The 13,918-nt window shown below is 44.3% G+C and overlaps 1 protein-coding gene across 2 annotated transcripts in view; it reads right to left on the minus strand.

Annotated features, from left to right (window-relative positions):
• Positions 1 to 13,918, minus strand: part of LOC143297582 (carnitine O-palmitoyltransferase 1, liver isoform-like) — a 93,374-nt gene that overhangs the window by 20,193 nt on the left and 59,263 nt on the right. For both annotated transcript variants that reach the window (XM_076609983.1, XM_076609984.1), the window contains exons 16-19: positions 3,994 to 4,078; positions 2,131 to 2,295; positions 1,573 to 1,704; positions 884 to 1,072 (exon numbers count right to left, since the gene is read on the minus strand). In XM_076609983.1, the coding sequence (XP_076466098.1) occupies positions 884 to 1,072; positions 1,573 to 1,704; positions 2,131 to 2,295; positions 3,994 to 4,078 (571 nt within the window). The remainder of the gene's footprint in view (positions 1 to 883; positions 1,073 to 1,572; positions 1,705 to 2,130; positions 2,296 to 3,993; positions 4,079 to 13,918) is intronic.

The following is a 13,918-nucleotide window of genomic DNA, read 5'->3' on the forward strand; positions in this document are numbered from 1 at the left end:
ACACACCACTGATGCACCATTGATACACACCTTCACTAACACACCACTGATGCACCACTGATACACACCTTCACTAACACACCACTGATACACACCTTCACCAACACACCACTGACACACACACCTTCACAACACACCACTGATGCACCACTGATACACACCTTCACTAACACACCACTGATGCACCACTGACACACACCTTCACTAACACACCACTGACACACACACCTTCACCAACACACCACTGACACACACACCTTCACCAACACACCACTGACACACACCTTCACCAACACACCACTGACACACACACCTTCACCAACACACCACTGACACACACACCTTCATCAACACACCACTGATGCACCGTTGATACACACCTTCACCAACACACCACTGACACACACACCTTCACCAACACACCACTGATACACACCTTCACCAACACACCACTGACACACACACCTTCACTAACACACCACTGATACACACCTTCACACCTTCACCAACACACCACTGACACACACCTTCACCAACACACCACTGACACACACCTTCACCAACACACCACTGACACACACACCTTCACCAACACACCACTGATACACACCTTCACCAACACACCACTGACACACACACCTTCACCAACACACCACTGACACCCACTGACATCTTAACTCTCTCTAAAGAGGAACAATGACAGCATTTTACCGCTGCTGACACCATTAACATGTTACAAGCAGAATGTTCTCACACTGAACAAGGTGGAAAAGAAAACAAAACAAGGAAAGCAACAGGCTGGGCCAGGCAGATACCCACTGGACATCAAGTGGGGAAAGGAAAGGGAGAAGAGAGGCTGTCCCCGAGTTAAGTTAACCCTTACCTGGCTGGTGGAGAGGCGCCACGGTTCACTGAGCACCTTGGCCAGGAAGGGGGAGTCCTCGCCGACGTACTTGGAGACGACGTACAGACAGAATAGGTGTCGGTCGATGCCGTGCCCCGTCATGGCGTCACGGTACAGCATCTGGTGTGTCTCCGCCGCCACTCTTGCCAGTCGGATCAGCTCCTTGTTCTGAGGAGGATCACAGTGAGGAATCTTGTGAAACATGTTAAAATCTAAATGTGAAAGTTATTGAAACATTACTTCTCTGCTCAGCTGAATTCCCATACACATTGTCTCGGTTAATGTTCATGCAGTTTGTCTCATTTTAAAAATGGCTTCTCAGTCACTTCATAGCTAAAAACTTTGCATTATTTCATTCATGTTCAATATATACCATGTAATCATGACACTTAGACTGATGCCATGTTTAGTTTGAATTTTTGATCTCTTCATTTTTTTTTTTTTTTTCCAAAATGGAGTATTTTTGGGAATAAACCTTGACACTGTTAAAGGACCAGACTTTCAATCTGAGGGAGCTGGGCTCAAATCTTGGGTTACGGCACTTGGTGGGTTAAGTGTCAAGACTTTCCCTGATCTCCCAAGTCAAAAACCAAGTTCTGTTTTGTCCTTGTCAGCCACAGTAAAGTTAAAAGGAAAAGAAAAGAACTAAATGCAAACTGCCGACTGACCTCAACCTTGGCCTCCACAGCCTTGACGAAGGCACAGGTGTCCTTGCTGCATGACCTAACTGTCTCTGTCCGACCCTCACGGAACAGTCGGGTCATGGAAGACTCGTACGTCAGGCAGAACTTGTTTGCTGACTGTGATTGAAAACATGAAATTCACAGTAAAACAAATACATTTATTTGCAGACCCGGACTCTGACACCTCTTTTCAACCCAAGAATTACATCCTGACACCTCTCTACACCAATAAAACGACTCACACACGTGTCTACCCTAACAAACCACACACACACCCCCCACACACATGTGTCTACCCCAACAACCAAAACGACACATCCATCCTATGGTTGGTCATCAAACACAATCCACCCACCTTCCCCTACTCCACCCCCCCAAACACACACACACCTGTCCACCCCTTACAAACAACCAAAACAACACGCTCACACTGTAGTACGCCATCACACACAATCCACCCACCTACCCCTTCGCCCCCCAACCCCCACCCCCCCAAACACACACACACCAGTCCACCCCCCAAAACCAAAATGACACACCCACCCTGTAGTAGGCCAGCTGCAGCGCCAGCTGGATGAAGGCGTCTGGGGAGACCTTGCAGGTCTTGATGAAGCCCTTGCCGTACTCCTGGTACATGAACAGGTGGAAGTCCACGTCCTCGATCAGCTGGCTGGCCACCAGGCGACTGGACTCTATTTGGTCCAGGCACTGACACACACACACACATACAGATACAACCCACAGTAAACAAACAAACCATGAAACAAAAACAACACCTAGACTAAGATGCCACCATGTCGCTGGATGCACGAGGCACTCAAGATGCTGAGCCAAAGTCACTCCATAGTCTGCGGTCCTCAAGTCGCGCGCGCGCATGCGCGTGTGTGTGTGTGCACTTGTGCATATGTATGTGCTTGTCACAACCCATAAGGGGTTGCCCATGAACCCCCACCCCTTCCCTGACTAGCTAACGTCCTGACAACACAAACACGGAGACACAAGAGTTCAGCTCGTTGTTTTACTGTGGTCATGCAAAATTACATATATAAATAAACGCCACAAAACAAGGCATTACAAACCAAAAAAAAAACTCTGTCTAACCACAGCACAATTATGCAATTTACAGTCAACTGCAGTGCCAGTTCTGCTCAGCTCCGCTGCCAGAGTTCAACTCATACTGACAGCCGAAAACGAACACTTGTAGATCGATGGCTGAAGCTAGTTGGCAAGAGGGACAGTGGGAAGGTGGGAAAGGGTACGATGGAAGTATGGAGTGGGAGCGGGAGTGGGAACGGGAGTGAGGAAGTTTCCAGACTTGTGTTCTGGGGACCCGTCGAAGGCAGCAGCATGGAAGGGAGGGAAACACCGGAAAACCTGTCACCAGGTAAACAGGCACGTCACTGGCCCAGAGTGAAACACAGACTAATACAGAAGAAGGGGGTGACAAGGGAAACGCCCCCACTACTTCACCGACGGCGCCCAACAGCACGCACGCTGGAACGGCAACCTGTCTCTCTGCAATGCTTGGCCTCAACAGCCCAGGGGAATCTTTCTTTCCTAACCAGATAGATTCCTGAACTCGCTCAGAGTTAAAAAAACAACAAAAAAACGTTCAGGAGAAGGGACATGCCACACGTGCAAAAGCATGAAGGAAAGAGGGAGATGAAGGAGAGGGACGGAAAGAGGGGGAGAAGGGAGAGAGAGGGGGAGAAGGGAGAAAGAGGGGGAGAAGGGAGAGAGAGGGGGAGAAGGGAGAGAGAGAGGGGGAGAAGGGAGAGAGAGAGGGAGAAGGGAGAGAGGGAGAGAGAGGGGAGAAGGGAGAGAGAGGGGGAGAAGGGAGAGAGAGGGGGAGAAGGGAGAAAGAGGGGGAGAAGGGAGAGAGAGGGGGGGAGAAGGGAGAGAGAGAGGGGGAGAAGGGAGAGAGAGGGGGAGAAGGGAGAAAGAGGGGGAGAAGGGAGAGAGAGAGGGGGAAAAAGGGAAGGAAAAAGAGGTGCAGACAGGCATGCACACAAATCGCCAACGAGCCGTGACAGTGCTCCTGAGTATTTTGTGTCTGATGTGTCCTTGAAAAGCAGTCGGTGTGTGTGTTGTGTTGTGTGATATGTTCTTAGTAAAGCACTATAATATTATGTGTGTGTGTGTGTGTCTTTGTGTATGTATGTGTGCTCTTGAGTATTTCATGTCTGATGTGTATCTGTAAAAAGCATGCATGTGTGTGTGCATACGTGCGTGCGTGCATGTGTTTGTGCTCCTGAGTATTTTGTGTCTGATGTGTTCCAGTAAAGCACTAAGCAAGTGTGTGTGTGTGTATGTCTCTGTGCATGTGTGCGTGTGTCTGCACTCATGAATATTCTGTGTCTGATGTGTTCTTAGTAAAGTGCTAAATATAAAAATGACATCACTCACCAGCTGAGGGAAGTCCCATTCCAGACGTATAGGGTTGGGTGGCTGGTGCACCAAGGTACCGTTGCAATGTCCGTCCTCACGGTATCTGTCGACAGATGGTACAAAAAAAGGTCTGTGATCACACTCACTCTCAACACTCCTAACTCTAATGTTTGCAAACGTCAGATTCTACATTCACACAAATCTCTCTCTCTTTATATATACACTACACAACATCTTGCCAGGCAGATGTCTGACAAGCAACATAACCCATCATGTTGCCCATGCCTCAAGTGCATGCATATATATATATATATATATATTTGTGTACCTATCAGAACGGAATTCTTCTGAAGAATTTGCCAGAGGACAACACTTATTTAGCCATGTGTTCTTTTTCATTGTGCCAAGTGCATGCTGCATACGGGCACCTTGGTTTATCATCTTATTCAGTTTGATTTTCCAGTCAAACTTAAGAGAAAGGGCGACACCAGAATTCAAACCCACACCCTCACAGACACTGGCAGATAAGCGTCTTCACCATTCTGCCACCTTCCTTGATGAAGAAACAAACAAACAAAACAAGGATATGCAACTTATCGTATTATATCTTTATCGCAACATATTTTTCTGAGTGAAATTCGAGCTGCTCTCCCCCAGGGAGAGTGCGTCATCACAGTGCAGCACCACCCATACATATATTTCTTTTTTCTGTCTCCGAGTGTTTTCATTTTCTTATCAAAGTGAGATTTTCTCAAGAAATGTACCATTGAAAGCATGCAGCACACCGGACTCGGGTTTCTTGTCTCATAAGAATAATAAATAATAATAATAATGGTATTTATATAGCGCTGAATCTTGTGCAGAGACAAATCAAAGCGCTTTTTACACCAGTCATTCACAAGCATGCATAACTCTAAGACTGGAGAAACTGAATACAAGGAAGAGGCAGGGAAGGGAAGTGGGTTTTAAGGCCAGGCTTGAAAGAGCTGAGTGTGGAGACTTGATGAAGCGAAAGAGGAAGTTCATTCCAATTGCAAGGTCCAAAGACAGAAAGAACAGCGGCCAACAGTCGAGAGTTTGAATCTGGGTATGCGTAAACAGAGTGGATCCCAAGCCGATCGTAGTGAGCGAGATGGAGTGTAGAGGTGAAGGCAGCCGCAGAGATAGGAAGGGGCAGATTTGTGAATACATCTATAACATAAAGTGCTGATCCTGTACTTTATTCAGTGTGAGATAGGGAGCCAGTGGAGATGTTGTAAAAGAGGAGTGATGTGCTCAGATCTTTTCTTTCTGAGGACGAGTCGGGCAGCAGAGTTTTGTATGCGCTGAAGGGACTGAATGGATGAAGCAGGCAAACCAGACAAGAGTTACAGTAGTCAAGGCGAGAGAAAATGAGAGAAACAACAAGTCTAGATGTTGTGTCAGTGGACAGGTATTTCCGGACGGCACTGATGTGCCACAGTTGACAGTTGCAGGACTGATGTCTGACTGATAAATTTTTGCATGGACAGTGTATTGTCAAGGATAACACCGAGTTTCCTAACTGACGTGGAAAGAGGGATGGATGTACTGCCAAGTTTGATTGTGTCAATTGTGATGGAAGACAGCTTTTGTTTAGTTCCTATGATCATTGCTTCAGTTTTGTCCACATTCAATTGTAACTTATTCAGAGTAATCCAGTTTTGAATGTCCAGGAACCAGTTGGATGTTTCTTGCAAGAGCGACGACAATTTTTCAGGGGTATCACTCTTCTGGAGTTGAGTGTCATCAGCATAAGAATGATGACTGACATTATGGCGGTTGATAATTTCAGTGAGAGGAGCAGTGTACAGTGTGAAGAGCACTGGGCCTAAAACAGATCCCTGTGGGACTCCATGTTTGATTTTAACGGGTTCAGATTGGAAATGATCAACAGTGACAGACGATCAGTGAGATAAGATTTGAACCAGTTTAGAACAGTGGTGTTGATACCAAATGTAAAATGAAGATGGGAAAGAGGATTGAATGGTCTATCGTGTCAAAGGCGGCTGATAAGTCGAGAAGAGTGAGAAGGGAAATTTTTCCTGAGTCGGACGCTAGCAGTAGATTGTGGAGGAGAGTGGTTTCAGTGCTGTAGTCAGCGCGATAGGCAGACTGAAATGGGTGGATGTGATTGTTGAAACAAAGGTGGTTGTTGAGCTGCTTGAGGACAGCTTTTTCAAGGAGTTCGGACATGAATGGAAGATTAGAAACTGGTCGATAGTTTTTCAAAATGTTTGCATCAAGGTTGGGTTTCTTCAGAAGAGGCCAGACGATTGCAGTTTTGAAAGTGGATGGAAACGTTCCAGTGAGAAGGGATGAGTTGACAATGTTGGTGATTGTGGGGAGAAGCTGTGAGACACACTGGGAAAAGACCGAGGCTGGTATAGGATCGAGCTCACAGGATTTTACTGACATTTCTTTCAGGATTTCATGGACTTCTGTTTCAGTCAATGGATTAAAGGAATGGAGAGGAGTGCTGCTGAATTGAGAATCAGGATGAACAGGCTGGAAAGACATTTGGTCTAAGATGGTACAAATATTCTGGACTTTGTCAAAAAAGAAAGAGGAGAAGACATTGGGGAGTTCAGATAAAGTGTAGGCAGAAGGAAGAGGAACCTTTTTTGCAGTTCCAAGAAGATTTGACATGATAGAGTAAAGAGATTTGGTGGATGTGGCATCGAGAACTTGAAAAGAAAAGAAGTTTGTCTTTGCTGTCATCTGAATGACTAACACCCAGGCCACCACTCAAGGTCTTGTGGAGGGGAAGAAAATTCTGGCCAGTGTGGGATTTGATCCCCTGCCCTCAGATAATCTCATTTCCTTGGTGATGTGCTACTGCTAAGCCATCACCCCAAGTGAGTTTGCTTCAGTAAAGGAGAGTGCCGCCGTGGCAAAGTGGTTAGCTTCGCAGACTGACGGCTGGAAGGACGTGGGTTCGAATCCCAGCGGAGGTGTGTTTTTTCGGCCCGTGGCTGGCTCCTACCCAGAGTTGAGTGTGCTGTGGGCTTAAATGGGGAGACTGGGACTACACAGTTGAGTGTCATCCACTTCAAGGATGCGTCTTTGGATGTGTTGCTCTAATTACTTGACCAACACTGCAAGTGTCTGTGCTGATTATTCAACACAGCCATTTCACCCACTCTAGGAAGACATTGTCAGGAATGGCCAGACGGCAAAACTGATGCGGAAGTGAAGCTACTCATAGAAGAAAACAGTAAAGAAGAGGACATCATCATATACACAGATGGCTCAGTCAAAAGACCAATCTGGTTGAGGATTCACTGCGAAACAAAATGGAAAAACAGTTAGGGAAGAGAATGCTGCCTACAAAGTCACAACCTCCAGCCTAACGATGGAAGCTGAGCTGCGACACATGCCCTCCAGTGGCTATCGTCCATCCATACGCCCGGAAACCAACATGCCATGATTCTAACCGACTCAATGAACCTCATACAGAAAATTGAAAACGGAATGGGAAGCCCAGAGTGGCATAAGGCAATGCGCAACTTTCAGATTAAAAAACTCACATGGTCATACTGCCCGGGACATGCAGGTGTTAAGGGAAATGAGCGAGCTGACAGACTTGCTGGTAACGCAACACCAACGAGCGGCCTACATCTAGGAAAATCGGAAATCCTCAGAAAAGTCAAAGAATATCAAAAAGAACAGGTACAAGGCCATCACACCATCGATCGCCTCAAAGAAATAAAAGCAGAGAGAGGGAGCGGCCGTAAGTCTAACATGAAAGGTAGAGCACGATGCTTTGCAAATCAAACAAATATAGGCATCATTTCCAAACCAACATTGCGCAAATTTCTTCAAAACGGAACAGTCTCTGTGGGCTTTTCAAAATACAATAGACTGAGCAACACACTAGACGCCACGTTCTTGGCATCAGAGATCTTTTCCTATCCTTCTTGTGGCCAATCAGTGGCAGCCTCTGTGCGTGTGTGTACGTGTGTATGTGTGGGTCTGTGTGTTTGAGTGCGTTTGTGCATGCGCAAGGGTGTAAGTGTACACAAGTGTCAGGAGAGTTCTGTGCACGTGCGTATGTTTGTGTGTGTGAGGGGGAGGTGGGAGTGCCGGGAGGAGGGAGGGTAGAGGATGAGGTATGTGAGTGTATGCATGCCTACACTGTTGGAGCAACGGGATATTGGAACGTGCGGGTGTGTATATATATATCTTTGTATATATATATGTGTGGGGTTGGGAGTGGGGGATATGGGCGTATGTGTGTGTGCTTGTACAAGTAAGTGTTCATCTGTATGTATATGTGTGTGTGTGTGTGTGTGTGTGTGTGTGTGTGTGTCGTGGAAGCTGCGATACGTAGCCTAGAAATGAGTGTGTGGAGGAGGGGGGTAGAGGAGGTGCAGGGTAATACGTGTGTGTGTGTGTATGTGTTGGGGCTCATGTACGTTTATGTGTATTTGACTGTGCTTTCATATCTGTGAAACTGCATGTTTGGCGCATATCTGTTATGCATGTGTGGGTGTATGTGTGAATGTGTGTCTTCATGTTTTACATTTATTTGCTTATTTATCATCATTGTTGTCTTATTTATCTACTTATTTATTTATTTATCTATTATTATTATTACTACCTTTTTTCATATTATAATTATCATTTATTTATTTATGGATTTATGTATTTATTTACTTATTTATGTACGCTTATCTATTATTTATCAACCTTTTTTTTTTTTTCCTCAAGGCCTAAGCGCGTTGGGCTACGCCGCTGGTCAGGCATCTGCTTGGCAGATGTGGTGTAGCGTATATGGATTTGTCCGAACGCAGTGACGCCTCCTTGAGCTACTGAAACTGAAACTGAAAAATGCAAGTGTCTGTATCTCTCGGGCCTGGTTAACGCCGGGATATCATTATGACAGGAAGCGTAGAGTACAGCCTTGTCATGCAGTCCAAAACCAAAATGGACCTCCACAGCAACATCGTCATCGTCATCCTCCTCCTCCATCAATCATCAATATAAACAAAATAGTCTCAAAGTCTGTGGCCTTTCATGCCATGCTCTCATGGTGACCTCAGTTTCGATGCCCCTCCACTTCCATGCTTGGGTTCAGTCCTGTCAATGTCGTCAGTGTCGGCAGATTCATGGGGGGCTGTTTTTTGAGGGACGTGGTGGCGGCCTCCACTCTGGGAGGGACGCTCACTCAGTCTGGCTCCACGACTAAGCCATTATTGTCGTTAGTAGGGGGCTTAGTATGTGGTGTCCTAAGTACGTTAAATCAGAACAGGCACCACTGAACACCATAAAGGTGACTCAGCAGCAGTGCAGGGTCTCCTCTGGTGTGTGGCCTCCTGGCAACCTAACATCGATGGTTCCCTGCGGACTGCTGACGCTGGAATTGTGACGGACGAACCCGGGTGTGGCCATGTATGGGGGAATCTAAATGAGCGGCGTGGGAGTAATGCCACTGAAACGGTGCAGATGATGGGGCAGCACAAAAAAAAGAAAAAAGAAAAAAAAAAGGAGAGTGCCTTACAACTGTGCAAATCAAAGTGACAAAAAGCTGAGTATGTGTAACTCCCAATTCTAGTCCTGTCATTAATTTGTTTCCTTTTTTTCTTTTCTTTTTTTTAATCATTTTTTGGACACAAGCCCATTTCTGTTCATCATCACCTGCTGCCAATCTGATTCTGGAGAAATAAATCACAAAAAATTCTAGCACAAAAGCTATGGACAATACAGAAAGAAAGTAAACGTTTTTGTGAAGGAAAATGAGTGTAGATTCTGCTTCTGGGCTCTTTTTCCCAATTAGGTTGATTGTAGATAACTGTTCAGGCATGTAAAGTCAAGATAATAATATTTGTGCAACAAAAAAAGTCTATTTCCACCTCTACATAATGACATCCATAAAAAAAGAAACAAAATACAGCTAGAAATAGCAAGCCTATTGTCAGATTATACCTGTAGAAGAAATTAAAACAGTCTATAAGCTTATGAAAACAAATCACAGCTCTTGCAGACATGTAAGTATATCACTGTCCCAACATTCAGTGAAGTCAACATAAAGGGTCAATCACAGTCCCAGAAACTGAACTGGCAAGCTTTTTGACAACAAAGAGCGTTTGGGCGTGAGAGGGTGAAGTTCTTTGATGACATTCACTCCTTTCATGTTGCACATGGGCTGATTAAAGTGTCTACTGTGCTTCCAGCTTGCCACCTCTTCAAACAAGTCATCCCTCTGATTCAGCGGAAAAAAAGCGTTAAAAACAAGAAGCACATGTTTCACAGCCAGTGCAGGTTCAGCACTACATTTCGTGAAAATCGTGGGGCATTGGTGGTTGTTGATTGCCTTCTGTCTGCTTTGAAATGTGAGTACACTCTTCCCAAAAGCCACGCCCCCTTGATGACCTCTGGCTGGTATTCGACCTATCGTCTTACATCACTCCTCTCCCTCTCCTTCTCTTCTTCCAACACTGGCTGTACATAGTCTGTCAGTCATAGCCAGTTGTTTAAAATGCTGTCAGATTGGATGGATGGACTGAATTACCATCAAATGGGCTGTCAGTTTCATCAATGTTGTTGTCAATCACCTTCATTTTCAAACCAATCATCAGACAAGACCGAGAGATCCATCTCCATCGCGAAAGCTGTCCATAATCACAAAAGCTTTCAGAATTGTGAAAATCTGCTGACTGTGACTATTTGCTTTACTGGACACAGTTTTCAATGCATTTGTTTGCACATGATGCAACTCCCTTTTCCATGTGCGTACCACGTGGTCATTAGCAAATTATCATTGAGTAGAAAGAGGCCTTCTACCTGATGTAAGTTCATTTAAGTAGTATTTTTATAATCCAGACACATCAAACTAACTGTTCAGAGTCTGTTTATGTGAACTGAACCAAACTCCAATGAAGGAAAAATCGGAACATATGCAGGACGTCAGTGGACGTCTTATAGGCACTACGGCAATACTTTTTGTAGGACGTCAGCTGACGTCTTATAGGCACTCTACTGGTTAAACATAATATGAAATAATTTCTTTCAAGGTGAAGAGAGTGAGTGGATGAAAAAAACATTTTTCATTTTGTTTTAATAATCATAACTGGCTCAGGGGAAAATTTCTTGTGTCTGTTTTCTGTTTACTGAGGGAGTGAGACTGAAGACTGAAGCGAACTGGCTAAATATTTCTTCCCTCATCTTGTCTGTCTCCTCACCCACTTAGTATTAACTAGATTAAAGAATAAAACAAACCAACAACAAACGAGAAAGAAAAAAGATAATAACACACTTTTATTCTAAACCACTCCATTTCAATATTGTACTGTATTACTTTTTGTCACATGTTTCTCTGGCTGTTACTTGACAGTTAACCAGAAACAGTTACTTGAAATTACATCCTCTTTCTTTACTTGGTTTCCTCCTTGTTTCAACAACAATCTTTTCCTTTTCACCATCTTTATAACAACAACTGAGCAAAAACAACAAAACAACAGTAATAAAATACCATCTATTTTTCCATCACATCATTATCAATGGTGTTTGAAATAACAACTGACATAAAAAATGTCATATTTCTACCAATACAGTTTGGACTTGCTAAGACTCCACTAACTAATAACTTATCATTTACAGTTGATTTCTACTCTTTCATGAAACAAGATTCTCACATCTCCCTATAATTCAAGTTAATAAATACAAACTAATAATGTTATAGGTATTTAAGAAATGTCTGTTCATGAACTGAAACATTCACTCATTCCTCAGAAAATGGTATGTAGGAGTTGTAAGTTACTACAAAGCATCTGTAAAATTTATTTTTAGTCTGTTACTGCAATTACTAGTCATCGCTGGAATTATAATTGTAAAGTATCTTGATAATTGTAAATGAAGTGCTCATTTTCATTTTACATATAATGAATAAAGTGTACCCTTTGTTATTTTAACCTGGTTTAGAACTTCTAGGCATTTGGAAAAACATAACCACAAAAACTGAAACAAAAATGTTGATGTATATATTTATTATAATACTAAAAATACAGATCCCTTAAAAAAAACAAAACAAAAAAAAACAAAACATTACAAATTTTTTTAAGCCAACTCTTACCCCTGCAAAATATTGAATTTCAGTTAAACAAAATAGATTATGCCACGACACACGTTAAACGGCTCAAGCATGTGCATTAAACGCTCATGGCTACACCTACTTCATCCTCTATCAAGCCAGAAAAAAACTAAACAGAATATCAAAAACAAAACAAACAAAAAAAAAAAAAACAAAAAAAAAGGGGGGGGGGGGGGGGGGGGGAAGCAAATGCAACTCTGCCACAGAAATCAACACTGTCCAATCAACACACGATTCAACTTCAATCCTGCAAGAAAGAAAAGGGGTCCTGTGAGGAAGGGAGACAACTGGATGAGTTAAAAAAGGGGGAAAAAAAAAGCAAAATGCAACTCTGCCACAGAAATCAACCCTGTCCAACAACACACGATTCAACTTCAATCCTGCAAGAAAGAAAATGGATCCTGTGAGAAAGGGAGACAACTGGATGAGGTTTGAGGATAGGAAAGGAGAGGGTAGGGGTAGAGGTAGGGGTGAGACAGAGCACCAACAAAACCACCCCCAAACCATACTGCCAAGGATCAAACACCGGATCGTCAGACAGCACCAACAAAACCACCCCCAAACAATACTGCCATGGATCAAACACCGGATCATCAGACAGCACCAACAAAACCACCCCCAAACCATACTGCCATGGATCAAACACCGGATCATCAGACAGCACCAACAAAACCACCCCCAAACCATACTGCCAAGGATCAAACACCGGATCGTCAGACAGCACCAACAAAACCACCCCCAAACCATACTGCCATGGATCAAACACCGGATCGTCAGACAGCACCAACAAAACCACCCCCAAACCATACTGCCAAGGATCAAACACCAGATCGTCAGACAGCACCAACAAAACCACCCCCAAACAATACTGCCATGGATCAAACACCGGATCGTCAGACAGCACCAACAAAACCACCCCCAAACCATACTGCCATGGATCAAACACCGGATCGTCAGACAGCACCAACAAAACCACCCCCAAACAATACTGCCATGGATCAAACACCGGATCCAAAACCAAGGGTCTTTATCTATCAACAAAGAAAAGTTGGCGCATCTTTAAAACAGGTCAGAGGTCTCCATCAGTGCAGTGAATTCATACCCACTGTTTCTAGTGCTGGACACTGCAAGGCGGGGCCCAATCCTCTCCTTTCACTGTTTTAACCTTCCCCGACCAGTCAGATACAACCCATTCACATGTGGGTGGAGAAAGGAAAAACTGGACACAACACACCATGCTGTAATGGGGCCTCAAACTCTTGACCACTGGTCAACACTGGATCAGAAGTCAACGCCAAACCAATTCTGCAATGGTGCCGCCCTTGTGCATTTTTGGAGTTGTCAAATTCCCAAAACTATCCCATCATAAAAAAAAAAAGAATCTAATGCATATACACACATTATATATATCATACAATCAAGTCAATAATTTTTTTGTGCATTAATCTGAACACAGGCACACAGCAGGTTTAGCTAATTATGCCAGGCAATGCAAACATTTATGCATGGGTATATATTTTTTCCACTCTGCTGAGAATGAGAAACAAACACGAAGAGGCTGAGGGAGATGGGAATGGAGAGAGAGAGAGAGACAGAGAGAGAGAGAGACAGAGAGAGACAGAGAGAGAGAGAGAGAGGCAGAGAGAGAGATAGAGGCAGAGAGAGAGAGAGGCAGAGAGAGAGAGACAGAGAGAGAGAGGCAGAGACAGAGAGACAGAGGCAGAGACAGAGAGAGACAGAGACAGGCAGACAGAGAGAGAGACAGACAGAGAGAGAGGCAGAGAGAGAGAGAGGCACAGAGAGAGAGAGACAGAGAGAGGCAGAGAGAGAGAG

This window comes from Babylonia areolata, chromosome 23 (assembly GCF_041734735.1).
Source record: "Babylonia areolata isolate BAREFJ2019XMU chromosome 23, ASM4173473v1, whole genome shotgun sequence".
NCBI classification, from domain to species: Eukaryota; Metazoa; Mollusca; class Gastropoda; order Neogastropoda; family Buccinidae; genus Babylonia; species Babylonia areolata.